The sequence below is a fragment of the Protopterus annectens genome, chromosome 4.part0, assembly GCF_019279795.1.
Source record: "Protopterus annectens isolate FY-2018-M chromosome 4.part0, PAN1.0, whole genome shotgun sequence".
Classification (NCBI taxonomy): Eukaryota; Metazoa; Chordata; order Ceratodontiformes; family Protopteridae; genus Protopterus; species Protopterus annectens.
Genome location: NC_056733.1, coordinates 1,745,426,834 through 1,745,453,895, shown reverse-complemented (window position 1 = coordinate 1,745,453,895; position 27,062 = coordinate 1,745,426,834). Strand labels below are relative to the sequence as shown.

The 27,062-nt window shown below is 39.9% G+C and overlaps 1 protein-coding gene across 4 annotated transcripts in view; it reads left to right on the top strand.

Annotated features, from left to right (window-relative positions):
* MGAT4B (alpha-1,3-mannosyl-glycoprotein 4-beta-N-acetylglucosaminyltransferase B) overlaps positions 1–27,062 on the top strand; it is a 1,742,611-nt gene that overhangs the window by 33,778 nt on the left and 1,681,771 nt on the right. Inside the window, exon 1 of one of the 4 annotated variants that reach the window (XM_044069462.1) lies at positions 15,782–16,010. The exons of the other annotated variants lie outside the window; for them this stretch is intronic. Within the exon in view, the coding sequence (XP_043925397.1) occupies positions 15,995–16,010 (16 nt within the window). The 5' untranslated portion in view covers positions 15,782–15,994. Of the gene's footprint in view, positions 1–15,781; positions 16,011–27,062 lie in introns of those variants that run through there. 4 annotated transcript variants of the gene reach the window in all.

Here is a 27,062-nt window from a genome sequence, read left to right as displayed (position 1 = left end):
ATCAAACTATTCATTTGCCAACTTTTTATCCAAATCCACAGAACAAGGAGGAGAGAATTCTGCATTCTTTGGATGTGCGCAGACAGCTTAGATTCGATTTGGACAGAACCAAAGTTTTCAGGAAGACAGAGCAATTACTAGTGGCATATGCTGCAACATCACAAGGAAAGGCTATCTCAAAGCAGACTATTTCAAAGTGGATAAGCCACTGCATTCATTTCTGCTATTTACAACATGGCAAGCCAGTGCCTTAGGGCATTAGGCCACATACAACCAGAGCTGCAGCCACTTCAGCAGCCTTTCTCAGGGGAGTACCAACCAAAGACATTTTAGAGGCTGCTACTTGGAGTTCAGTGCACACCTTTACAAAACATTACCATCTGCCACTCTACTCTAAATCCAGGGCAGGCTTTGCCACTGCAGTTCTGCAGGGCCTCATAGCCGCTCCTACTGCTGTTTAGCTCCAGCCTCCCAACCACAGCTTTGGGAATCTACCCAAATGTAATGACTGCAACAGTGAAACACAAAGAACATAGTACAGTTGTGTACACTTACCATAAATGTGGATGTTCGAGTGCATTCACTGTCGCAGTCCAAGTTACCCACCCGCCATCCCCCTTCTTTCTGCTGGAACTTATCTTTCCTTCTCTGATTTACAAACTATGTGGTGTATTTGCTTGTAGATGAAGGTAACGTTTATACTGCTGCATGTATTTTTATATATATAAATTTTGACTACCCTTTAGGGGGCACCTGACATCTGGGGCAAGAAAAACTGAAGAAAATGACATTGGCTGCATCTTTTATACCCCTGACGACCTGATGTCAGGGAAGGGGCGACAGCAACTGACGCAGGACCCAAGACTTTTGGAATTCAGGCCGACTGATGGCAACCTGCCAGCAGGATTACCCAAATGTGATGACTGCAACAGTGAATACACTCTAACATCTACTATGGTAATTGTACACAACTGTACATTTGTCACCTCAGGATAAGGGGAAGGCTTTACAGGAACTTAAAACATGTTTGAAATTTAGGCACAGGAGAGACAGAGAAACTACTCCAATAAGCCAGTCTTTGTTCGCAGGCAGTCTCGCCCTCCTCCCAAGGGTAGAAAGCTTTTCCTCCACGGTGTTTCCAGTACCTAGAAAAGATTGTACTTGGACCAATTCTAGACTCCTCTCATCTAAACAGTTTTCTGAAGGTGCCTTCCTTTCAAATGTTATTCCTTCAGACTTTTTTCTCCATATTTGGTACATCATAAGGAGAGGGTGTCCTTGCGTACTGATCCTTCTTGTATGCCCAAGTTGGTGAATGAATCCTCTCTTAATCAGTCTATTCATTTGCCCACATTTTCTCCTTCCTGCATATTTTGAAAATACCAAAGTAAATGCATCGAACGGCAATCCCGCTCCCCCTTTTGGACCCATGTTAGCACTTGTTTTGGATGTAGAATGGTCGAAAATGTCACATTTGGTGTTCTTTGTGAAATTTCGGCCATTCGACATGCAAAAACTATTTCGACTTGAGCATTGGTGGGTTCGAATGCAGTGTATTTGATTTAAACTGTGGTAAACTATATATATATATATATATATATATATATATATATATATATATATATATATATATATATATAATTTTTTTTACATGTGTAGTGTATGTGTGTGTGTGTGTGTGTGTTATATATATATATATATATATATATATATATATATATATATATATATATATATATAATGTGCAATATATACACATGTATGTGTATATGTATGTATACATTGTGTGTATACGTATACACACATACATATGTAGATTTTTTTATATATATATAGTTGTGTGTGTGTATGTGTGTATATGTGTGTGTGTGTGTGTGTATATATATATATGTATATATATATATATATATATATATATATATATATATATATATATATATATATATAGTTGTATATTATATTCAGAAACGTGTATTTGAAATGTATTAACTGTCACTACAGTGTTCTGCTGAACTGTATTAACCACTTCTGTTTTAAAATGTTAAAGGTCTTAAGATTCAACTGAAATTAATTGTCTTGTGATTATACCATATTTGCCTTCAAAAACCTATGTAAGCAGTATTACAAAAATGCTACCAATGATGACCTCCCCCATGTTTGCTTATTAAGTGATTACTCATATTAAAAGCCTGAGATATTGGTGGACATGACAGCAAAACACAAACCATTTGGTTACCACAGAAATGAAGGGAAAAAGAAATGGGCAAAGTGTCCAGTGTGTTTTCAGGGAGTTGTCTGCTTGTCTTATAGCAGACTGTACCTTCCCACCCCTCACCCATAGCTCACGTTTTAGTTCCTCCGAAATGTAAGGATGACAGAGGAATTGTCAGAATTTATGTAAAGTCATTTTTCAGTGGGCTGTACACCCTCCTTGTATACTAACTCTGTCTAAGGTAGCACAACCATGCAGAGGAGAAATGAGATCAGTTAGACTTTTCATTCCAGTTCTCCTATATTAGGTGAACTGTCTGCTAAGGAAAAAAAAAAACATATGGCAGTTCAATACAAAACTACTTTCAGTGAACACATTAAGTAGAACCATGATGAACAATCCTTTCATAATTTTCCCTCTGCACAAAGGAGATTCAACGGGCATTAACTATAGACCTACAGCAATCTTATCCCTCCCTCCCAAAAAAAAAAAAAATACTTGAAAAAGGTATTTAAAGATGATTGTCAGACTGTCATGGGCAGGAAGAACTCCTGTCCCCCACACAACATGGCTTCTGTCCTTCCCATAGTACTAATACTGTACTTCTAAATCTAGTCTACTCCTTATTTCTAGACTTGTCCAATGCTTTCAACACCATTTGTCCCAACAAATTTCTACTCCAAATGTCCTTTATTAAGGGATCTTTCAGACAACCCTTTTATGGTTCAAAAGCTACCTATCTACTAGGTATCGGTCAGTAAAATGGCACTGCACCCTCTATCATTAACTCCCAGTTACTACCGCTGTATTACAAGGCTCTGTCCTTGGTCCCTTCCTCTTTAGCATTCTTGTAGATCAATATGTGTGAATATACCTTTAAGAAGCTATCCAAGGGCTTGCACAAGTGTATAAATACTGAGGACGTGCGAGCCCGACTGCCATTTTGTAGTTTGCTGTTGAGATGTAAGCATGTAAGGTCTGTCTGTTAACTAGTTCGTTCGTATTTAATGATGCTGCTATCCATCCTGATGTTTCTGTGTATTAAACCTTCGAAACGAAACCCCAAGCCTTCTTGTTATTTACATAAGAAATGAAGAAGTGACATGGTGCCAAGAAGTGACATGGTGCCAAGAAGTGACATGGTGCCAAGAAGTGGCATGGCAAGGGCATGGAGTCAGAAACGGCATATCCAAAGGGCATGAAGGTAGAGACTGCATGACTATAAAATGACTTGAGGCACTTGCTTAGAGCTGGAGCAATATACAGCAGTGGACCATCCCTGAAATGTGCATACTTCACAAAACAGGTCAAACGAAGTTCAAATCTCAAAATGCACGCACTCGAGGCCCTTCTCAGTATGGAGAACATTGATGTCTGTGCTGTAACTGAAACCTAGTTCAAGGCTCCTGAGAGCACCCCGGCACTATTAGGTTTTACCTCATATCATGCGTTCTGGCCCCAAAACCCGGACCACACCACAAAAGGAGGGGGTGTATCCATATTCATAAAGGATACCCACACCTCCAGGTTGGTGGCAACGCTTCGGAAACCATCCAGGTGCAATTAACCATAGGCAAAACTGCTCTACAAATTGTAGCATGTTATAGGCCACCCTCTCAAACTCAGGAACCCCACACAGCCTTCCTGAAGACACTGGAGGGTATAAATGTATCTCCAAACACCATCATATTGGGTGACTTCAACTACCCGAATATAGACTGGGAACATTACTCAAGCCCTAACTTTCTAGCCCAATGGTTCCTGGAGTTCATAAATTCAAATGCCATGGAACAGCTAGTCACTGTTCCCACGAGAGGAGAAAATATACTAGATCTCATTATCACAAACATGGGGACAAAATGCTCCACACCGAAGTATATCACTCATTGGTGAGATCTGATCATAAACTAATCTCACTGGAAATCCACATCCCGCCCCACCCCAAACAAAAAAGACCACAGTGAAGAACTTCTAAAGCAAACTTCACACTACTCAAGACTGGTGTGGTATCCTTCAAGGCCCCTGAGCCAGTGGAAACCACAACCCAAGCTGCGGAAGCCCTTACAAATGCCTTCTATGAACACCTCCAGGACTGCATGGATCAGGCAATCCCAAATAAAACAAGACTCTTTCCACAAAGGGCAAACGTCCAGTCTGGTGGACCCCAGCCATTAACAAACGTTACAATAAGAGGAGAAAGCTATTACATGATAGAACAAAATCCATAAAAGGAAGTTACCCTGATCATTATTAGTAAAAAAAATACGAGCACTCATAAAATCAACTAAGGCCAATTTTGAGAGAAAAATTGCCATGGATTCAAAGGACAATCATAAGGCCTTTTTCAGCTATGTTAGGAACCTGGGTGGAAACTCCCAGATATGCTCAGAATTAGTCCAAAATGATACAAAAATCACTGAACCCACAGACATTGCCAACATACTGGCAGACAGGTTCAGTGCAAACTTCACCCCCCACCCGCCCCCTAAAGGAGAGATAACTATCCCAGCGGAGTGTAGCCTCCCAGACATCTCAAATGCAGGTGAAAGCTGCTCTCTAAAGCTAAAAACACAGTATCAATGGGACCAGATGGTGTCCCCGGCTGTGTGCTACACGAGCTAAATGAGGAATTAAACCCACACATAAGGCAGCTGTTTAATCTCAGCCTTACCACAGGATACATGCCCAAGGAGTGGCGTACGGCAACTGTGGTCCCACTCCACAAAGGCGGTGCCTCTACGGACCCTGGTAATTACCACCCCATAAGCTTAACAAGTCTAGTCTGCAAAGCTATGGAGAGGATCATAATGGAGCTCATAAACAAAGATATAGGGGACTTGCAGACATTGGACCCGACCCAGTTTGGCTTCGTCATGGGCAGATCATGCCCTTTGAACTTGGTCGACTTCTTCGAAACAGTCACCAAGGCCATTGACGAGGGAAAGGCAGTCCATACAGCCTACCTTGATCTTGCAAAGGCTTTTGACACACTACCCCACTCGGGTATTGTAGAAAAACTTACCAGCTTAAATGTAAACCCATATGTCACAAGATGGGTTGCAAACTGGCTTAAGGACAGAACCCACAGGGTTAGAGTTGCTGGCGCTATGTCAGACTCCAAGCCGGTCACAAGTGGTGTCCCACAGGGCTCTGTTCTTGGCCCCCTATTGTTCGGCGTCTACTTCTCAGAAGTACAGGCCAACATGGGAGGACTTTGGCTGACAAAGTTTGCAGATGACTGCAAACTGGGCGCCATAGTGGAAAGTGCTTGGACACGGATATCCTTCAGAAGGGACTCACGGAAACAGATAGCTAGTGCCAGAGCCATGGCCTGAAGTTAAACGCCAAAAAATGTATAGTCATACCCTTCGGGAAAAACAAGGTAACCCCAAGCTACCATATAGGTGGCAATCCACTAAGCACAGAAGAGGTTATCAGGGACCTGGGGACCCAGGTTGACAGTGGCCTTTCTTTTGACAGTCACGTTGCTAATGTGGTTAGAAAGACCTTCTACATTGCCCACCTGATCATGAAGGGATTCACATCCAGATCTAGTGAGGTCATTGTTCCCCTGTACTCTTCACTTATCAGACCAATAATAGAGTACAATGCCCCATTCGGGATGCATCTCACCCGACATCTGCAGCAATTGGAGAGACCCCAAAAGTTCCTCACCAAAAGGATAAAGGGACTCCAAAATCTGTCATATGGTGCCAGATTGAAGAAACTCCAGCTCTATTCAGTCGCATACCGTCTACTCAGAGGTGACATGTGCCTGACATACAAGACCATGTCCAACCCGGAGTTAATGGACATGCTCCACCTCAAAAAATCCAAATCCACCAAAACCACTAGAGCAAGCGACTTAAACCTTAGCACGGATATAAATAGGACGTGCTGGAGGGATAGATTTATCACTCGGACTCCCTATGCTGTGGAATAAAATCCCGGTCCATGTGAGGCAGAACACCTCGCTGGCTCTGTTCAAGAGAAATCTTGACCTGTGGATGGGAGATCGTAGGTTTACCCCGGGAATCATCTCTGTGTCACTGCTGGACAGAGGCACAACAAACTAATGGGTACAGTATTTTTTTCATATAAGGGGTGGTGTAAGCCACAAAACTTTGGGCTAGGCTTATAAATGCCTTAGGGGAGATAGCCTAGTATAAACCTATGAACCTATAAAACTTGCTCAGCGCTATTTCTTTTCATGTAATATGAAACCGGGCATACAGACCATTCTAAATGATATTTGCATAAACCAGTATGTACGATATTGATAAAAATATTTGAATTACTATAGAAAATATTTTGAAGTAGTCTGAATTGCATAAAATGAATAAAATAAGGGGAAATGACTGCATTTTCTCAAAGCGTGTATTTTCATATTAAACACAGATATTTGAGTTATCAGAAGTATATGAAGTACAAAGCCTACCTACCTATCTACAGTACAAACCACTTCAGCTTAACCAGATTCTGGAACTATCTGTGTCAACAGTAGCCGCAGACCTCTTCGAGTAGAATGGTCAACATTATGTGGTGTTAATAGACGCTTACTCCTATTGGTTCGAGATTGACCTGCTTCCTAACCTAGCATCCAGTACAGTCATTGGTAATATGAAGCATCATTTTGCTGTTCATGGTAGTCCACACAAAGCCATGTCTGACAATGGCACACAGTTTACAAGCCAACGGTTCAAAAGATTTGCAGAAGAATGGGACTTTCATGTCACAAGTAGTCCAGAGTACCCACAGTCAAATGGTTTGGCACAACGTGCAGTTCAAAGTGCAAAGCAGTTACTAGAGAAGTCATAATGAGATAATAGTGATATTTTCCTGAACCTTTTGAACCTCAGAAGTGTTCCTCTTGATAAACATCTTGGTTCACCTGCTTTGAGAGTTCTGTCGAGACGGACCAGAACTACATTACCAGTCAGTAGTCAGTTGTTGGTCCCATGTATCAAGAGCAACAGATCAGTATCAAGAGCAACAGATCAGTGAAACCTATCTGTCAAAGAAGTGCTTAACCCAGAAGTCCTACTAAGATGAGACAAATAAACTGATCAATCCATTCCAAGAAGTGGCAAGGATGCAAACGTCCAAAGGTTTATGATTTGGATTGGTGTCATAAATATTGGTCCAGAGCTGAGATCACACATTGTAGAATCAGGAGGACTAATCTTTGGGGAGAATCAGAAGCATTTGAGACTGGTGTATGAGCCTATACCACAGCATATAACCTGTGAGAATGACTGTTTTATCTCTGAGTTGTATGGTGTTCCAATTCCAGATGAAGTTCCAGAGGACATTCCTGTTCCTGTGATGAATCCAGAAGTTCCTGAAATGAGTTGTGCACTGCAGTCTGTCCTTGTTGCTAAATTTGGTTCCAACTGTTAAGATATGGTTGCATCTCTAAACCCTTTAGCAGATATGAAGCAACGTGGACATGAACATTGTGTTTTGTTTCCAATGTATACAGTAATGCATGTCTAACTGATACTGTTTTGTATAAAGGACAATCTTTTTAAGAGGGAGGGTGTAGTTAAGTGTGTGTATACTTTTAAGAAGCTAACCATCAGCTTGCACAAGTGTATAAATACTGAGCACATGCAAGCCTGACTGTCATTTTGTAGTTGTAAGCATGTATGTATGTCATTTTGTAGTTGTAAGCATGTATGTATGTAAGGTCTGTTTGTTAACTAGTTAGTTAATATGTAATGATGCTGCTATATATCCGGATGTGTTTCTATAAAGCATCTAAACGAAACCCCAAGCCCCCTTGTGTGTTTGAGATAAATGAGCGACAATTCTTAGCTTCTTCACATCCACACAGAAGGGCACCATAATATGGTATGCAGATGACTCCACACTCTTCCTCATCCAACAGCGTTGCACACCTCCAATAATTACTCATGAAACTTTAACAGCAACTGAAACATGGCTTTAAATCACAACTCATGTTCAACCCTAAAAAAATAAAGTACTACTCCCCCCCCCCCCCTCCCCAAATCACTCTTCCACGGGGGGAGGTTAAACCCCGCTCTGTTTTGATAATACAGCCATTGAAGTCGCTTTTCGTTGCAAATTTGGGATAATAGTGGATGATGTTAAATTTGACCTGCATATATAGCTACACTTTCCATTACTTGCCTCCTTTCCACACATTTCTCTATGGTGTTCCAAGAATTACTAACCTGCAGGCATCAGAAAAATCAAAACTTTAACAATACTATAACAAAGTTGCTAAATTTGCAAAAATACCCCTTTCAGAGCTCACCACTGTATAGCACTAAAAAGCCTAAATTGGTTAGAACTACCTCCTCAACTAACATACACATCTTCTTACTACCTATAAAATTATCCAGAATCAATCTGCTTATCTAGAACTTCTCCACAACTGTGTTCTTAATTGCTCATTATGATCAAATGACCAAAAACTGTTCCCCAAACCTGTCAAATCTGCTGGGTATTGTCTGTACTCGTACCATATTGCTAAGGCCTAGAATTTCTTATCTCTATCCATCAGGTCAGTACCATCCCTTCCATCCTTCAAAACCATTTTGAAAGACTTCTAGCCAAAAACTGGCTATTTCCTTGTTCAACACCATGATAAACTCTATCCCTAAATATGGACAAATACCTGTTCATACTGTATATCTCCTTACTCTCCCTTCTTGGCTTATTTCCTTACTTTCTCTCCCCTGGCTTTCTTTTAAAATGTACCATAAGCCTGCTTTTCTCTCACTGTATTGCAGTTCCTTTTTGTATTGTACTAACTTAACTTAAATTTCTCTCTAAACTGGATACGATTTCTTTAACTATTAAATCATTGTCATATAACTTGTATCTATTCTTCACTGTTTTCATATTATGTCAGTTTGTTATTAAACTGCATTTGTTTTTGGTAGTTTTAAAGACTGAAATTATTCTTAAAATGTATTTTGTAATACTTTGAAGCTTTTCTTCTCAGGCCTCTGGTAAAGATGGTGGTCTACTCAGTCAGACTTCCCCAGTAATCAAATGTCAGTAAGTAAGAACAGGAGTACCTGCATCAACCACTCAGTCATTCTTGTATGTTTAAAGTAGTCCGTTATAATTGGGTGGAATCTGCCCCAACTTGCAAAATATTGTTGTGGCCACAGGCCCATGGGCCTATAAAAGTCTGTAGCTCTCACCTTGACAGCCTGGCACTGCTGACTGAAGTGCTATCCTTTGGCTAATCAGTGCTATAAACTTCAGCACAAGAAGTGAGCCCATTATAATCTATTGCATGTCATCACTGATGGTTGCTAGACCTGAAATGGCATCTGAAACAGTGAATGTTCCCAGAATTAACTTCATCTGGAGTTTTCTGTTTTAGTGGGTAGGCAGAATGTTGAATATCAAGTTTTATGCACTGCCTAACCTTGTCTTCTCATGAGAACAGCTAAGCACACCGGAGTGTCCAGTCCAACGTAAATACCAGTAGCTGTACAATATATGTAGTCATAATTTTGAGCAATATAATGTCTTTAAAAAAAAAAGTTAAGAGGTGCAGAGAAAAGCCTAGTTATGACCTTATTTGATGTAGCCCTCCTGATTATGCTGGGAAATTCTTCTTTCTGTTTGCAGATATAATCTGCTGTATTCTGTTAAGTGCACCCTCTCCTATGACATATCATTTTAATCTTATGATTTATCACTTTAATCTGAACTGAAATTAATGTTAAAAGATTACATTCAGCGTCTTTATTGTATATAGTGCTGGTTGTGTTTGCTTTGATAGAGAAATGTTAAAAATTTAATTGCATTCCTTTAATCTGTTTTAGTGTATTCCATGACACTGAACACTTCTGTTTTAATTAAAGCATAACTGCCTTTTTGGCAACTTCAGAATTCTAGATTACTGCTGTGTCCTGTTGGCTAGCAGTCAGCTAGTTTTATTCTGTGAATCACATACATAGCAGCAGGACTGGCCTTGGGTGAAATGAACTCTTAATCTAAGGGCTTCATGCACTCCTGCCACATATTTTTTTTTGCTGTACTCCCGATTTCTAGAAACCTCTCTACCATTCTGTGTAGTGCGGCTGCTACCCTGAAGGGCAGAAGGGGGGAAGAGTTTAAATCAACATAATGGCATGGGCCTTCAAAAAATCTTATGAAAAGGTCCAAAACTCTAGATAGCATTTACATTATGCCTGTGTATAAATTCACAATCTCTGGGCAAAAACCTGATTCTTGTTTTACTACCCAAGTTAGTAAACATTAGAAATGCACCTATATATTCTCAAATTCCACACTTGTTCAGTTTAATTTTAAAACTACTTTTGCCAAGTGCAAATGTAGCAAATAACTGCAACTTTAAGCTACTAATTAGACAGTTTCCTTTCTGTTAGGGCACACAAAAAGCTAAAAGCCAAGGCTGTAAGCAGCGTAAAGCTGAAACGAAGTTCATTTTCTGCAACTATCTGAGACACCATAGATGTGTCGGGAAATAGCCTAGTACTGCGAGATTATATCATGAAGTTATCGAACTGTATGAAAATCACTTAACTGCTGTTTGAATAGTGCAGATTAGGCAGGAAAGAGCATTCTGAAGCCATGACTGAAGCAACCACTCTTCTAAATACTGTGAAACTGCAGATACCTGAAGCGTGCACTTGGACTGGCCATACAGGCCAAGGCTTCAGGATGCTTTTACATCCTTTCTTTAGTCTTTTTATGCAGTTGATGCATGAGATGAAATAGTTCCAGTCACTGAGTTAGTTTAAATGTAAGAGTGCACACAAGCTGTGTGGATTAACTTGTTTCTGGTAGCCATCCGGGTTTTAATTGACTAAACAGTGTCCAACGAGGTCTATCACGGGCTCACTGCATTAGTTATGTACTCCTTGAAACTGATCTTTTATTCAGTTAATGGGAGATTGGGAAAAGTGTTGCTGTCACTGAGTTATACAGGGACCTGGAGAAGACGCTTCTGAAATTTCCAAAAATTGCAGCACTTTGACTATTTAATCTTGCAAAATTTGACAAGGAAAAGGTGTTTCTCTGCTTCCCAACAACATAGTTTCCTGTTTGACTGCCTAGTTCACATATGCCTTAAATTGGCTTTGTATGGCATTATACATTTATGGATTTTCATAAAACATTTTGCTGCTGGTTAGAGTTCCAGTATGCTTAATTGATCTTTAGTTGTTTATAATTCATGCTCAAGATGAGTGCAGATAAAACACAAGTTCCAGACTTTTTTGCAAACTTCACCATCTGTTCTTTCTCAATACCTTCATTAACATTTACATAAACTGGTGAGAGAGACATGCACACAAAATTCAAAACCATATCTGAGAATAGTGGAACAGAAACGTATATGTAACAAGATTATACTTCTAGATACCTAGCTTCATTATATTAGACACGCTTTCATCACTAGTTCTGCAGTTCCATTGTGGAGCAAATGAATGGTTAGATTTGACAACCATCATAACGAAAGCTATTACTGTAGATGTTAGGTTAGTCTCACCTTGCTTAAATGTTTGTGAGGGAAAATGTGCAGAATAACCGTATCAGTCTCTGATAAATATCAAGCTGTTAAAACAAAATTAATTCTGAACCAAAACAGAATGCCATGAAACAGGGTAAATGGGATGATGAAATGAAAATGTGCAGCAACTTGTGGTTTCGTACCACTGATGAGGAAATCTGAAACACAGCACAGAGTAAGAAGATGAAAACACTGGTGGAAAAATGAATTACTGCAATGTAGAAGGACACAAGAAATCTCACAATACCATGCGGAATGACACTGAAGATCTGAGAATACCAGGCAAATGGTATTCGGTTTAGGAAAGCAGAGGCCTGTGAAATAAAATGTCAATGCATATCCGTATTGCACAAATAAACTCACCAGCTGGAAAGCTAAAGAAATATTTTTAACAGGTAATAAATAACTAGAGAAAATGAGAGGACAAGATTAATGAATTAATACCTTTTTCTCCAATTAAAAAAAAATATTGTAAAAAAATAAATCATTTTGCTCTGAAATAAGATTATGCTTAGAAGTAAGATGTTTCAAAGAAATTAAAATTGAGTAAGAATGAATTAAATGAAAAGGAATTGGATTTAAAAGTGAGACAACTGTGGTAGATTGAGTACTGTGGGCCCTTACCAGTTTTCTGCTGATGGGGCACCCATCATATCACACCTCACACTTTTTTTTTGGGGGGGGGGGCTGCATAAATGCATATGTTCATTTGGATTAATTTCCTGATTTAAGACCATTTGAACTGCTGACATTTATAAGCCACCAGTATCCATACCAATAAGTTACAGCCAGTATCCATACCCATAAGTTACAGCCATCTAACTGTGTAGTATACACCTTGGATTTCTGAGTAAGGTAGAAAAAAACTGGTCACAGTAAACTATTCCAACCTACTTTACAGAAATGCAGAAGTCCTGTAAAGCCAGACTGATTAACCTGATTAAGACAGCAACTCGAAGCAATCAGCCTCATTCTGAGGTAGCTCCCATACTTCACAATCCTAGACCCATTGTGGACTGTGGACACATCAGATGCCTGGGTGTAGTAAAAAATAATTATGGACACAATGTATTTCAGGATTGTTTCACATAAAAATGTAGTAGCCCAAGTATTCCATTTTATTTTATGCAAATGCACATTATCTCTGTGATGGCTAACTGAGCACGCAACAAAAAAGTAAGTTGCTTTCATCTACAGACTGCTCCCACTGCCCCGCAATTAGCGCTGTGTACACCTTATCTTACTGACAGAAGTAATGCTTTTCAACCTTTTATTAGAAGAATAAGAGACGAAGCTAAAAAATGAGGTACAAAGACACCAAATTATATACTTTAAATATTCCTTGTATTTACTCTGTTGCTACAATAACAGTGTTTATATTGCATGAAATGTCTAAAGGATATGAAATCTGAAACTCAAATGTTTGTCATTGTTTAATGACTGAGTCATGAATGATTTGCCAGAAAACTACACCTTTTTGATCCATTTCTCAAAATTTGAAGTCAGGGACTTTCTGCAAAATCAGGGACAGTTTTAACTATGTTTTACACACTGCTTATTTCATACAGATGCACAGTAGTCATGTAAACCCAGAATGCAATTGGAGCAAACAAGAGGACAAAGTTTCATCCGCAACCAGCCCCTGTTTATTTAATGATTGCAATCATCAGTTGTTTGACAGAAAACTACACACGAGCAGAAATTGAAGCCTTGAGGCAAACTCAGGAAAGGTTCCATCTAAATTTCACGCAGACAGCATCCAGATAGTAAATATTCCACCTTATTTTATACAAATGCACACTAGTCCTGGAAAACCAGATGGTAATTTGTGCAACTTGCAGACCAAAAATATTAGACAAGGACATTGTGCGATGGTTTCAAATTTGTTTCTCACAGATTAATCAGACGGCAAATATTCCAATTTATTTCACAGCGATGCACACTAGCACTTTAATTCAGACGTTAAAATGAGCAAGTGATGAGGTCTAGTTGCTTTTATCCACAGCACATCTAGGCCACCACCAAAAGTCTAGGTGCCAGCCAGCACATCAAAAAACTTTCATACTGGCAATCCACTAACACTTGAAGCTATCTGGATACACATTTTTAATACATGTGGTCTTTGTGTTTGCTGCCATCCCAATGAATTGTGGGAAGGAGTGGACAAAAGTTGCAACACTTCAGGTTGCTGCAGTCATTTATTTTATTATTTTAAGTTGGGAACAATTTCTTTACATAAAATAAAACACAAGCTGTTTCGGTTTCTCATTCTGTCGTGCTGCGCATGCACAAATTCAGATGCACTGTGAGTATAAGTAAATATTTGCAGTTTTTCTCATTTACTTTTTTTCAAGTGATCAAATTTATGTTCAGCATGTCAGCCAACAAAAATGAGTTAGCTTATGTGTTGACTATAGTAAAATTTGTAAATAAAATTATTGCTGCCTATCTGGTCCCCTGGAGCTGTGGGCCCTAAGCAACCATCTAAATCACTTCTATTATAATCTGCCAGTGGGCAGCAGTATTTGATTATGTGATAAGTGCAAAGAACAGATGTAGGCAGGTGTGAACTGTAATGAAAACGTTACAGCAATGAATCTATTTACTCCTACATAAGTCAATTGCAATATGTTATTCTTTCAAATGAAAACCTCTGAGTTTTATACAAAAATGTAAACTAATATCATGCAGTGGTACAGATCTTTTTTGAGTAGTAGAAAGATATAAAATGTTATTGCCACCTAAAAGTAACAGCAGACGTATATGCCATGAAAGAACTGGGGAGATTTTATTTTAAGTTATGCAACAGCTAAGAAAGTGAGACTAAGTCACTGAACATGGTACGATCTAAACAACCCTGTACAAAAAACTATTTTTGTACAGTTGAAGAGATAAAGGAATGTTGGAAATTTTATGAAGGAGCTGGATTACGAAAGTGACATTGGCTCAATAGGTATCCCACTTGCCTTTGCAGTTGAAGCTCAGAAGACTGGATTCTGCACACACGCCAGGTACCTGGACACATTTTCAGTACTGACCTTGTAGTACAGCATAAGGTTAACTGCACTTCTGAGTGTGCTACCCTTCAATTGAGACATTTAAACAGAGTTCCCATCCATCTGATTTGGTGGTACCTTAATGTAGCTATAAAAGATCCATAAAACTATTGAAAAAAAGTAGGGATTTGTAATGAATGTTTTTACTTATCTGGTCTTTTTTTTGTACCATAAAATTAAAAAAAAAAAAGTCAATATTTCAAACAAGAAAAAGAATTAACTGTTGCCCCCTACATTACTTATTAAATATATAAATGACTTAAATTTTTTCATATTGCAGGAAAAGCTCATTTCTTGTTACCATATACATATCGTAAATTGTGTTGAATTAAATGTCCCCTCATCTCCCTTTCCCGATTGCCCAAAAAGACCAAATTACCAATTTCCTGTCCTCTGTCTCTTGCACATCTCTCATTTCTATAATGTATGTTGACATTGATTTTTGATTCATCACCACCATTTGTGCAAATGCATGGACATGCCAAATGCAACCTTGAACTGAAGAAGTCTGTTATATATCAGGTGAAAGTTCTTAACATCAAATGTGGTGTTTCTGTGCATTTGCGTAAGTGGTATTTTTAGTTTTGAGTCGTAACACTTGACCAGTGTTTGGTCATTTCTGAATTTTCTTCTGCCTTGTAATTTCTCTGACATCTTCAGTAAGTTCCGATAGAAAAGTGGGATTTTGGAGAAAAATAGACCATTACGTTGTATAGATATATAGCCTAGATGTGTTCACATACCCTTTCGCTTTTTTTCTTTCTTCCATAACCTCTTTGGCAACGTACAATAACTGGAAGAAAAGCAAATGGTGCAAGTCAAGTTTGAAGTACAAAGCTGTGAACTATGTACTCAATATTTACATAGCTACACTGTAAGGACTTAAATTATTGCCTTAGTCAAATTACAGGACAATTTGATCTTTCTGTGTATTGATAATGCCTCACTAAGTCTGTTTATTCCTGGTAGCTTTCGATACGCTTCCATTAAAAAAAGAAAAAATCTACAAATCCTGTCAAGGGCAGGGATGAAGTAGAGGACTTTGCTTATTTCTCCATCCAGAATAACAGTTCAACCAACTTTAAACCCTCCAGTGCTTTCTACTGCAGTATATGTTTCAACGGCAGTACCTACTTGAAGGATCCAGGCTATCACTTTGGAGAGTACCCACTAAGTGAGAACTTGCTGTACAAAAATAACCCCATGCATAGGACACAAGGTAAGTAGTAACCACAACTAACAAGGAGTACTGGAAGCGTTGAGAGGGAGAAGAGGAAAAAAAGGCTATAATAGGTTAGCAATAGTAGAATGTTTTAATATGACCAGAAGCAGACTGAAACTAAGAAAATGATGAATAAAAAGTGGAAAGCAGACGTTCATCATGTTACCCTGCTGCAGTCATCACACTTGGGTTATCCTGCCATCAGGCTGTCCCGCAGTCGGCCTGAATTCCAAAGTCTTGGTCCGGCGTTGGTTGCTGTCGCTTCTTCCCTGACGTCAGTGCGCCAGGGGTATATAAGAGGCATCCAATGCCATTTTCTTCAGTCTTTCTTGCCGCGCGGTGCCCGAAGCAGAAGCAGTTCGCAAGTGCCGGTCGGCCGACACCTGAGATTTTCGAATCTAGTTTCAGTCCGAAGTCTTCAAAGCTAAGTACCCCATTGGGGAACCTTTTCTTGCCTCAGTCCGATGTCAGAAAAAGTTAACAATTGTATTTCTTGTGGGAAGCAAATACCTCATAAGGACTTTCATTCTTATTGTATACCTTGCCTAGGCCCAGACCACGACGTCACTGGTCGTCAGTTTTGTGCTAGGTTCAATAAGCGAACCATAAAGCGACGCTTTGATTTTGCTCGACACTACTTCGGTAGGAAATTGAATTATACTATGCCGTCGGTGCAACCGACTACCGGTGTGCATAAAAAATGCAAAGATAAAGACAGGCAACCTAAATCCAAGCCAGACTCTGAGGCCTCTGCTGGGCCAGTCGCCTGTTCTCCGGTTTTCAGTGAGGTGCCTACGCAGCCCCTGATGACCGCAGAATTGGAACCCCAGACCGCATCGGATTCTCAAGCAGAGAGTACTAGGCCGACACAGCCATTTTCTTTAGCCCCTACCGACACCATTGCAGAAGGAGAAGCCGGTGCTGTGGAAACACCTTCGGTTACAGAAGGCATCTTTAGGCCGACTACCCTCACCATAAAATCTTTTATGCTAAGCTTAAGACTCCTTTAAAACCTAAAAAGACTACATCAGTCTCCAGTTCAAGGCCCCATGCCGAAGAAACAGATGCTTAAGATGGCTGAAGATTTGATTACTCTGATCAGGGATCCCCCCCCCCCCCCCCAGACAAAAGGCCAAGACGAGAGGAGGATTATGCCTCCTCTGATCAAGTTTCTATTTCCCCAGACTCCTCTGAGAAACAGGATTACTCCTTTCCCCCTTATGAAGATTCTGATGCTGAAGATTCCATTCCCTCAGCATCTCCCCATGAAGACTATTCTTTTGGGGGAAACCTTACATACCGTGAGGGAACATTTCCACTGGGAAGGTCAGGACTACTCCGACTCAAATAAAAGGCTCTGAGAGTTTCTTTTACTTCCCCTGTACAGGCCACTTGCTATCACTCCAGTTTTAGACATTGTGGATGATGTTTACTTAGAATCTAGTCTAAATCCAGATTCGATGCCTCCTGCTCCAGCCAAACCAGACAGATATTATAGAGTGCCTGACTCACACAAATTCCTTTACAAAAGCCCTGTTGCTGACCCAGAAACAATCTCCCAGGGTCCCAAAGGGGCTAAGGCTTCTATGGCAAAAAACCCTGTGCCCTCTGAAAGGGACTCCAGAGCACTAGATAGGTGGGGGAAGAAAATTTACACCTCAGCTACTCTAGCTATGAGAGCATTAAATTGTCAATTTCACATGCTGAAATATCAGCAATTCCTAATGTCTCAATTCAAACAAAAGATGAGCACACACTCTCAACAGTCTGAATTGAAGGAAATGCAGGATCTGTTGCATGCAGCTGAACAGGTGGGCAAAAACATACTTTACAATGTGGATTTGATTCCTTGGAAGCTTCCTGTAGAGCAGCTGTTACTGGGTCTGTCATACGTAGGCATGCTTGGTTAAAGGAACAGACTCTGCAGGATCATGTTAAAGCAAAATTACTAGATGCACCTTTACAGCAGGATGTCTTATTTGGTGTTAAAGCAGAAGAGGTTTTAAAGAAAATGGAGGATAAGGCAAAGTCTATGCAGACAGTTAAAGATTTCTTACAGGTACAACCCCCTCACTTCAGCAGAAATTGGCCAACAAAAAATTGGTCCTTTCCAGCTTCTGACAGACCACAGAGGGGTAAATACAGATGCCCTAGGGGCAGAGGTCAAGCACAAATCCCTTACAAACCTCGCCAATGGGGCACTGCAACACAGAAGGGAGGAGAAGACAGGCCTCAAATTACTAGAAGACAAACACAATGACTTAACCCTCAAATTGCCAAACAAAACTCTCTTGGTAGCTCCCTTGGGAGGAAAATTAGCACTTTTTGCAGACAACTGGCGCATCATCACAAAGGCCAAATGGGTCCTAGACATTGTCTCACAAGGATACATATTCCATTTCCACACATTGCCAAGGATAAACGGAATGCCAAACCTGCCACAAAATCAATGGGCAGAGACACAAACAAATTGCAGCTCTCATGGATATGAGAGCCATTCAACTGGTACCTACAAAGGAGCAAGGCCAAAGATTTTACTCAAGGCTCTTTCTAGTCCCCAGAAAGGACAATGCATGGAGACCCATTCTGGACCTTTCAGTTCTAAACACCTACTTGCAGGTACCCAAATTCAGGATGCTAACACTACTGCAGCTTCTTCCCATGTTTGACAAGAAGGCTTGGCTAGTAACGTTGGACCTCAAGGAGGCATACCTGCATGTCCCTATCGGACAAAATTGCAGAAGATACCTCCATTTCATTCCAGGTTCAACCCATTACCAGTTCTGTGCACTGCCCTTTGGCTTATCTACTGCGCCCATGGTCTTCACAAAATGCCTGGCACCAGTAATCGCATACTGCAGACAAAGAGGAATTCAAATATACCCATACCTGGACGACTGCCTCATCCAAGCAGAAAGCAAGGACATTCTCTTACAACTTCTGGTGTTTGTCAAACACCTTCTAAGTTGCCTAGGGTACACAGTAAACGAAAAGAAATCAAAACTAGTGCCTTCACAGAACATGACATTCCTGGGTGCCAGCTTGAATACAATGGCACAGATGGCTTATCTCACGCCAGACAAACTACAGCTAACTCAATACTTCAAAATAATGGCCACAAAAACCCAACTCCCTGCAAGAAAAATTCTGCAGGCCTTGGGATTCATGGCATCTTGCATGCTACTCATACCATTTGCAAAACTGCATATGAGGAAATTACAATGGTACCTGAAAAGCGTATGGACTCGCCACAGCTTGGAAACAATGATGCCTCTCATTCCCTGCCTTCAACAGGAGTTTCTATGGTGGTCACAGGCATGTCACCTCAACAAGGGTCAGCCTTTCACCTTACTCCCAGCCAGGCAAACTGACAACAGATCCATAGGACTATGCCTGGGGGGCACACATAGCAGGACAGTGCGTTCAAGGCAGATGGACTGCAGATAAGATATGTGTACATCAACCAAAAAGAAATGCTAGCTGTACAGAATACTCTGACAGCCTTCAAGGACCTCTTACATCCAGGACAACTTATTATAAGGGCAGACAATACCACAGTAATGTGGTACATAAACAAGCAAGGGGGTACACACTCCTACCCTCCATGCAGGCAACAATGACCTTGTGGAACACAGCACTGACTTACCAAGTTCATTACAAGCACAATTCCTGCCAGGAAGAAAGAACACTTTGGCAGACTACCTAAGCAGGAACATCATGGATCCCCACGAGTGGAAACTGGATCCACAAGTATTTGCAATGGTAACTCACAAATGGGGGTGCCCAGACATAGACCTGTTTGCCAACCCCCAAAACTTTCAGCTACCAAAATTTTGCACAAGGACATTCCACTGTCAAGTTTGGAAAGTGGACGCACTCTCATTCAGTTGGAAAATGTTAGTATATGCCTTCCCTCCACTGCCCCTTCCAACAAAGGTGCTGCTGAAAGTCAGAATGGAGAGACCACAAATGATACTCATTGCCCCAGACTGGCCACGCCAGCACTGGTACCCACTACTAAGGAACATGGCCCATGGCCCACCATGGATTTTACCACAAATTCCTCATCTGCTCACACAGCAAGACTGTCAGATTCTACACAGCCAGCTCAAGACCTTAAATCTGACTGCATGGCAAATCACCTAAACAACCAGCCAGCTCCTCTTTCACAAGCTGTTATGGATGTCATTCTGGAGGCCAGGAGGCCCAGCACCAGGAAAGCCTACTCAGACAAATGAAAAGATTTTGCGCCTGGAACCAAGCTAAAGGTCAAAATCCCCTTGAGCTGGACATACCTCAGATTCTACAATATTTAACTGAGATGTTACACAAAGGACTTTCTCTTTTCATCTATTAAAATCCACGCCTCAGCTATTTCAGCTCACTACAGCACGGATCCTCCCTTATTTTCACATCCACTCCTAAGGCAGTACCTCAGAGGGGCCAAAAACATAAGGCCTCCCAGGAGAGCACCAATGCCAACTTGGGACCTCAATTTTGTTCTGGAAAAGCTTATGTTTTCACCTTTTGAGCCAGATTTCTCAGCTGATTTAAAGTTTATATCATGGAAGACTGCCCTGCTGCTAGCAATTACTTCAGCCAGAAGAGTCTCAGAGCTACAGGCACTAATGGCAGTGGAGCCTTTCCTCATTTTTCATTAAGACAGAGTCTCTCTATGAACTAACCTTTCCTTTATGCCAAAGGTGGTTACCAGTGTGGCTCTAAATCAAACCATCCATTTACCCACTTTTCTCCCAAATCCACAGAACAAGGTGAAAGACTCCTGCACTCCTTGGACATTCACAGACAACTACATTACTACTTGGATAAAACTAAGGCTTTCAGAAAATCTGATCTCAAAACAGACCATTTCAAAATGGATAGGACATTGCATAAGTTTTTGCTACATCCATCATGGAGAACCAGTTCCTGCTAGCATAAGGTCCCACTCCCCCAGGGCAGCAGCTACATCTACAGCCTTCCTCAAGGGGGTGCCAACCAAGGATATTCTGGAAGCTGCAACTTGGAGTTCAGTGCACACCTTCACCAAACACTAACACTTACCACTATACTCTAAGACTAGAGCTGGCTTCGCCACTGCAGTTTTGCAGGGCCTACTAGCCTCTTCTAACCCTGTTTGATTCCACCTCCCCTCCTTAGTTTTGGGATTCTACCCAGGTGTGATGACTGCAGCAGGGTAACACGATGAACATAGTACAGTTTTGTACCTACCATAAATACTAGCTGAACTTATCTCTACCACTCTATATATATATATATATATATATATATATATATATATATATATATATGTCGGATGCCTCTTGTATACCCCTGGTGCACTGACGTTAGGGAAGAAGCGACAGCAACTGACGCCGGACCAAGACTTTGGAATTCAGGCTGACTGCGGGATCGCCTGACGGCAGGATAACCCAAGTGTGATGACTGCAGCAGGGTGAATACTCGAACATCTGCATTTATGGTAGGTACAAAACTGTACTTTATTGGTAAGAACACTAATCAGACAAGTAAATTGGTAAATTATATGAACTGTATCCATTTCTAATATATTTTTAATATTTCTGCCACTCTTTTAAAACACACACGGATGGACGTATGTGGAATGAAGTTTACAGAATGACAAGATGTGCAGCATGTAATAAAATACATTCATTAAGATGTTAATGTAGTAGATATAGAAACCATTCTAAAGTCTATAAGATTTAAGGGTGATTTTAGATGTGGGACTAAAGGGGGTAGTATGTTTGGTGAAATGTCCCACCCCTCCCACATCTTATTTGTAAGACACTGTGTCTGTTACTAGAGAATTTATGAACATATGCATGCCATAAGATCCTTTGAAAGTAATGCCCTTTTTAAACATTCCAAGATTTGTAAGAACTGTAATATTTTCAATCACAAAAAGCCAAAATTTTTATAGTCACTGAAAGAGGTGTGGATTGGAAAAATCACCTGCAAGTATGAGAACTGTTCTGGTGAACTTTTTTAGATCTAAGAGCATGCCAGGTCTCAATGAAACTGTATCGGTTAATTGTAATTTTAAAGATAGGGCTATAAAAATGTGTAAGTTTGTTAAATTATATTGCCTGTATATTTATATTTAACCTTTTTTTGGAAAATTGTATATGAAGGTGAATAACTTATGTGAGGGTTTTTTTCTGGTGAAGTCCATTATGCAGATGAAAGCATTCTCACTAAAAATGTTCATACGTATCCAGGCTGCCATCCATTTTTTATTTAATAAAAGACAGGGTAGTTCTGCCATAACTGAAAACTGGTTTACAATATCCGTGTTTATGCAGAAGAGAATGTATCACATCCACTACAGATGTGTTTCCTGAAGAAAACCTTTTTTGATACCTCTATCTGGCGTCCAGTATCCTTGAAACAGAAAAAATACTCTGCTTTTCAAAAAGGTAAGGAAACTGTTTCAAATGAGCACATAATCTGAATATCTCTAGCTCTTTCCTTAATGATAAGGTTCTGAGCACTCGGCTAAAAGATCAAAATCTCAGCTGGAATTATTTTGTATCTCCAGCTAAGCAAAATGTTATATAATGGAGGCTATGGGCATAGCTGTCATAGATGTCATCCCTTACATGATAAAAACATCTTTAAAAAAGGGAATGTAACCAAAGCTTTTAAAGAAGACCAAAATTGCGCATTTCCAGTGAGAATGATTCCACTTTGCCTGAAATTAATAAGTAAATTCCTCTTGAGATACTGACTAAATATAACCAGCAAAACACTGACTACTTCCACTGCTCCAAAAAAATAGAAGCTGCCACCAATTTTCCAATCAGGACACTTCCACAAGAGAATTGCAGACACCAGACTTTGAACAGTGGGATAATCCTGTATAAATTGTCATTGCATTAAAGGTTGTATTCACTGTGGCATAAGATTCCAAATGACCAGGGAGAGAGAGAGATTGGGAGTACCAGATTAAAGCCCATGTAAATTCACTATTTAACATTCTGATAAAATCTAATAGGTAAAGGTGAGATGATAGAAAGCTTTAGAATACAAGGACCAACATAGGATTCCTAACCAAAGATCTGACATATAAAAAGATACAAAATATTATTCATCTGTAATACTCTATACCTCTTGTTCCAGATAAACTTAGTCAGAAAAAGCAATTTTAGTCACCTACTTACTAGACTTTGATCATGGGGATATATTGAAAAATACAACAGCAAAGAGCAATAAACATTTTAACAGCTACTATACAGTCAAGTATTGGCAGATGTAGTTTCCAGGTGTGGACCTATAAATAACATTCATCTCAAAGTCTGTTTTTAAAATTTCAATTTAAATCCAACAGTGTTGTATGTGAGGATGTATGAAAATGCCAATATGTTTGTGAGTGCTCTTAGTACATAAAAATCCCAGATTGTTTCCTGTTTTAACTGTAAAAGCTGCACATCGAAAGTAAGAATTTGATTTGCAGACATTACATCTTGGTTCTAAGATGTCGATAAAATCCTGTAATAAATTTGATAACTGGGGTCAGTTTTAAATAGGGTCCTGGGACAAAACCGTACAATCTGCAAACAAAGCCTTGGTCTGCACACCATGCAAGGACCACCCAGGCAAGTTAGAAGAAAAATTAAGAGCTCTGGTAAAAATTTCAGTAGCCAAGAGTAAAAGATTGTGGGGGGATATAGGATGATCTTCTTGGGTCCCTTACTCCATCAGGAAGCTGTCAGGAGGCCATTAACTAAAATACCAGAAGGCAACTAATACAAACTCTGTATGGCAGATACAATCTGAGGGAGGACATGCATGACTTCCAGTATATATTTACAAAGGAGTAAATCAAAATCTTTATCAAAATGTAACATTATTACTGCAAGAAGTGTTACGTGAGTACGTAATTAGGGATCATATTGAATCAGTGCTACACCTCCCCTTAGTAAATCTTGTCTGACTGATATGGATGAGCTTGGAAAGAGTGTTGACCTCCTAGAAAGGATCCAAGAATAATATTTAAGATCCACATTAAGTAGAGAGATCTGTAGTTCCCAGGCCTCCTAGGTTCTGTATTTGGTTGTAAGAAACACTGCTATCACTATTCTTGTGCACCTGTCAGTGTGAAAAGTGGTGAAGTGGCTTTACTAAAGATTTTAAAGCTTTTTACATGTCAGAGTTCAGCCTATCTGGCCCTGGCACATTATTATTGGGAGAGACCCAAATAGCCCATTCCGCTTGGGAATTGTTGCCGAGTAGGTGCAAGACTCTGCAACTTGTGCTGGTAAAGAAGGAAAAGGGTCTTCTCACAAAGACTGCATCTTTGGTGCTTGGAGCAGTAGCATATTTGTCTCGATCACTTAAGTTTGGGCAATAAGACAGCTGATCATAAACCTTGTGTCCTCTTTCCTTAAGTTTATAAGCTGAAAGCTTGACCAGTTTATTTCCCATATTCCAGAACCTTAAGGCTGCTGTATATAAGAACAGTTGGACCCTCTCATTAATAATGAGTAAGAAGTTGTTTTTATGTAGTTTAAAAGTAGTGATATCCCTAAACTTAGTTGCCTAGAACTGCCAAAAGAGTGTATTTTGGGTTCTTAATTGCTCAATTTCTTTATCTAAAGCTCTAAATTTGAATTTCCATCCATTTACAATTGGACTGTAGATGAATTTTAAAGGCTTCCCACTATACCACAGTAGGCATACTACACTGCAGAATATCCATTAGGAACTGTTTAACATCTTTCCTTACCTTAAGAAGTTCTGATTTAGTTAAGATTAGAGGGTCTATCTTTCAGAGATTATTGGAAGAGCTCAGCTAGCCTTCCTCATACTGGACTGTCATTGTTGAATGTTTTGTAAAGGGGACATGTCTTATATTGAATCAAGCAACATTGAGAGATTTTTGTGTTCTACTGGCCAGGAATTTAGTGGGGGGTAACAAAAATATTCCTCATCTGACAAATGATGGAAACCCCAGATCCCAGAACTTCCCTGTGCAAACTATCATTAACTTTTAAAGTGTGAGCCTTTTAACTGATGGATTGGGAAACTGGGTTGAATCTTATTGGGGATGTATAAACAACCTAGATGCATGGGCTAAATTGAGTATTTAAATTTGACCCAGAGGCTCCTACCGTCTTTACCGGCATACTTTGCCAAAAGATGCTACCTTAAATGCATTACTCCAATAAGGAATAAGGACATCTGCCTTAAATTTCTTATTTAGACTACACAAAAGACTTCCTTGCCAAAACATATTGAGCACATAAGCATGACATCTGGCTATTTTGCATTCCTGTAAGAAAGTTGTCAGCCTTAATTTCAATTGTTTAGTAATAACATGCCTTTTGTGGATACTGTAACATTTAATGACGCACACAGAACCGTTTAGTGTAGATAACAGTAATGTAAGGAACAAGAATTTATAAGAGTTGATATATTCCTTTCTTCATGAACTTTGTACTATGCCACAACTGCAGTGTATGTGCCAGCCATCAGAAAACAGCCTGACATTGAGCCTCTTATCCGTTTCAGTTCTGTCCTTGTAACATTTGTTTTTGTGTTAATGAAATACTACTATCTGCTAAAATAGTTGGGTTTCTTCATCCGATTATGCCATTAATTTCTTTTACAAGGTCATCTTCAGGCATTAAAGTTCCATGGTCTTATTTTCTTATGATAGGGTGCCTAGAGAGGAGTTGTGGTATTGTATGAGGAAGTCAGGAGTGGCAGAGAAGTATTTAAGTGTGGTATAGGATATGTACGAGGGTAGTGTGACAGTGGTGAAGTCTGCAGTGGGAGTGACAGATGCGTTTAAGGTGGAGGTGGGATTATATCAAGGCTTATCTCTGAGCCCTTTCTTATTTGCAATGGTGATGGACAGGTTGACAGATGAGATCAGACAGGAGGCCCCATGGACTATGATGTTTGCTGATGACATTGTGATCTGTAGTGAGAGTAGGGACCACATTGAAGAGACCCTGGAAAGGTGGAGATGCTCTAGAAAGGAGAGGAATGAAGGTCAGCAGGACTAAGACAGACTATGTGTGCGAATGAGAGAGAAGATAGAGGAATGGTAAGGATGCAGGGAGTAGAGTTGATGAAGGTCTATGAGTTTAAGTACTTGGGATCAACAGTTCAGAGTAATAGTGAGTGTGGGAGAAATGAAGAGAGTACAGGCAGGGTGGAATGGGTGGAGAAGTGTGTCAGTAGTGATTTGTGACAGACTGGTACCAGTAAGAGTGAAAGGAAAGGTCTACAAGAGAGTAGTGAGACCAGCTATGTTGTATGGGTTGGAGAAGGTGGAATTGACAAAGGCAAGAGTCAGAGCTGGAAGTGGCAGAGTTAAAGATGTTAAGATTTGGAGTGGGTGTGACAAGGATGAGCAGGATTAGAAATCAGTATATTAGAGAGTCAGCTCAGGTTGGACTGTTAGGAGACGGTCAGAGAGGCGAAATTGCATTGGTTTTGACATGTGCTGTGGAGGGATGCTGGGTATATTGGGTAAAGGATGCTAAGGAAGGAGCTGCCAGGTAAGGGGAAAAGAGGAAGGCCTAAAATAAGGTTTATGGATGGGGTGAGAGAGGACATGCAGGTGGTTGGTATGACAGAGCAAGATGCAGAGGACAGGAAGAAATGGAAACAGATGATCCGCTGTGGCGACCCCTAATGGAAACAGACAATAGAGAAGTTGTTTTATTTTCTTAAACATCTAGTGTTTGTATACCTAAACTTAAAGTATGGATCATTTGTCTGTATATAATACTAAGCATTTTATTAACTTACTTCTATGCATAAACCATGTATATTATAAGGAGTACTTGCAAAGAAACGTATTGCATCGTGTTTAACCCAAGCCCACCATATATCGTACCTTGCATTGTAAAGTTTAATCTGGTGTCTAAAAGTACAGAGAAAATATTTACTGTATAGTTGTATTTCTTTTTTTCTCTGTTAATATGTAAACGCTTCTATGTAGGAACCTATGTGTAATGAAACTGAATTTAACAGCTACAATTTCTTTCCCAGTGTAATGTCCTACAATTTCCATAC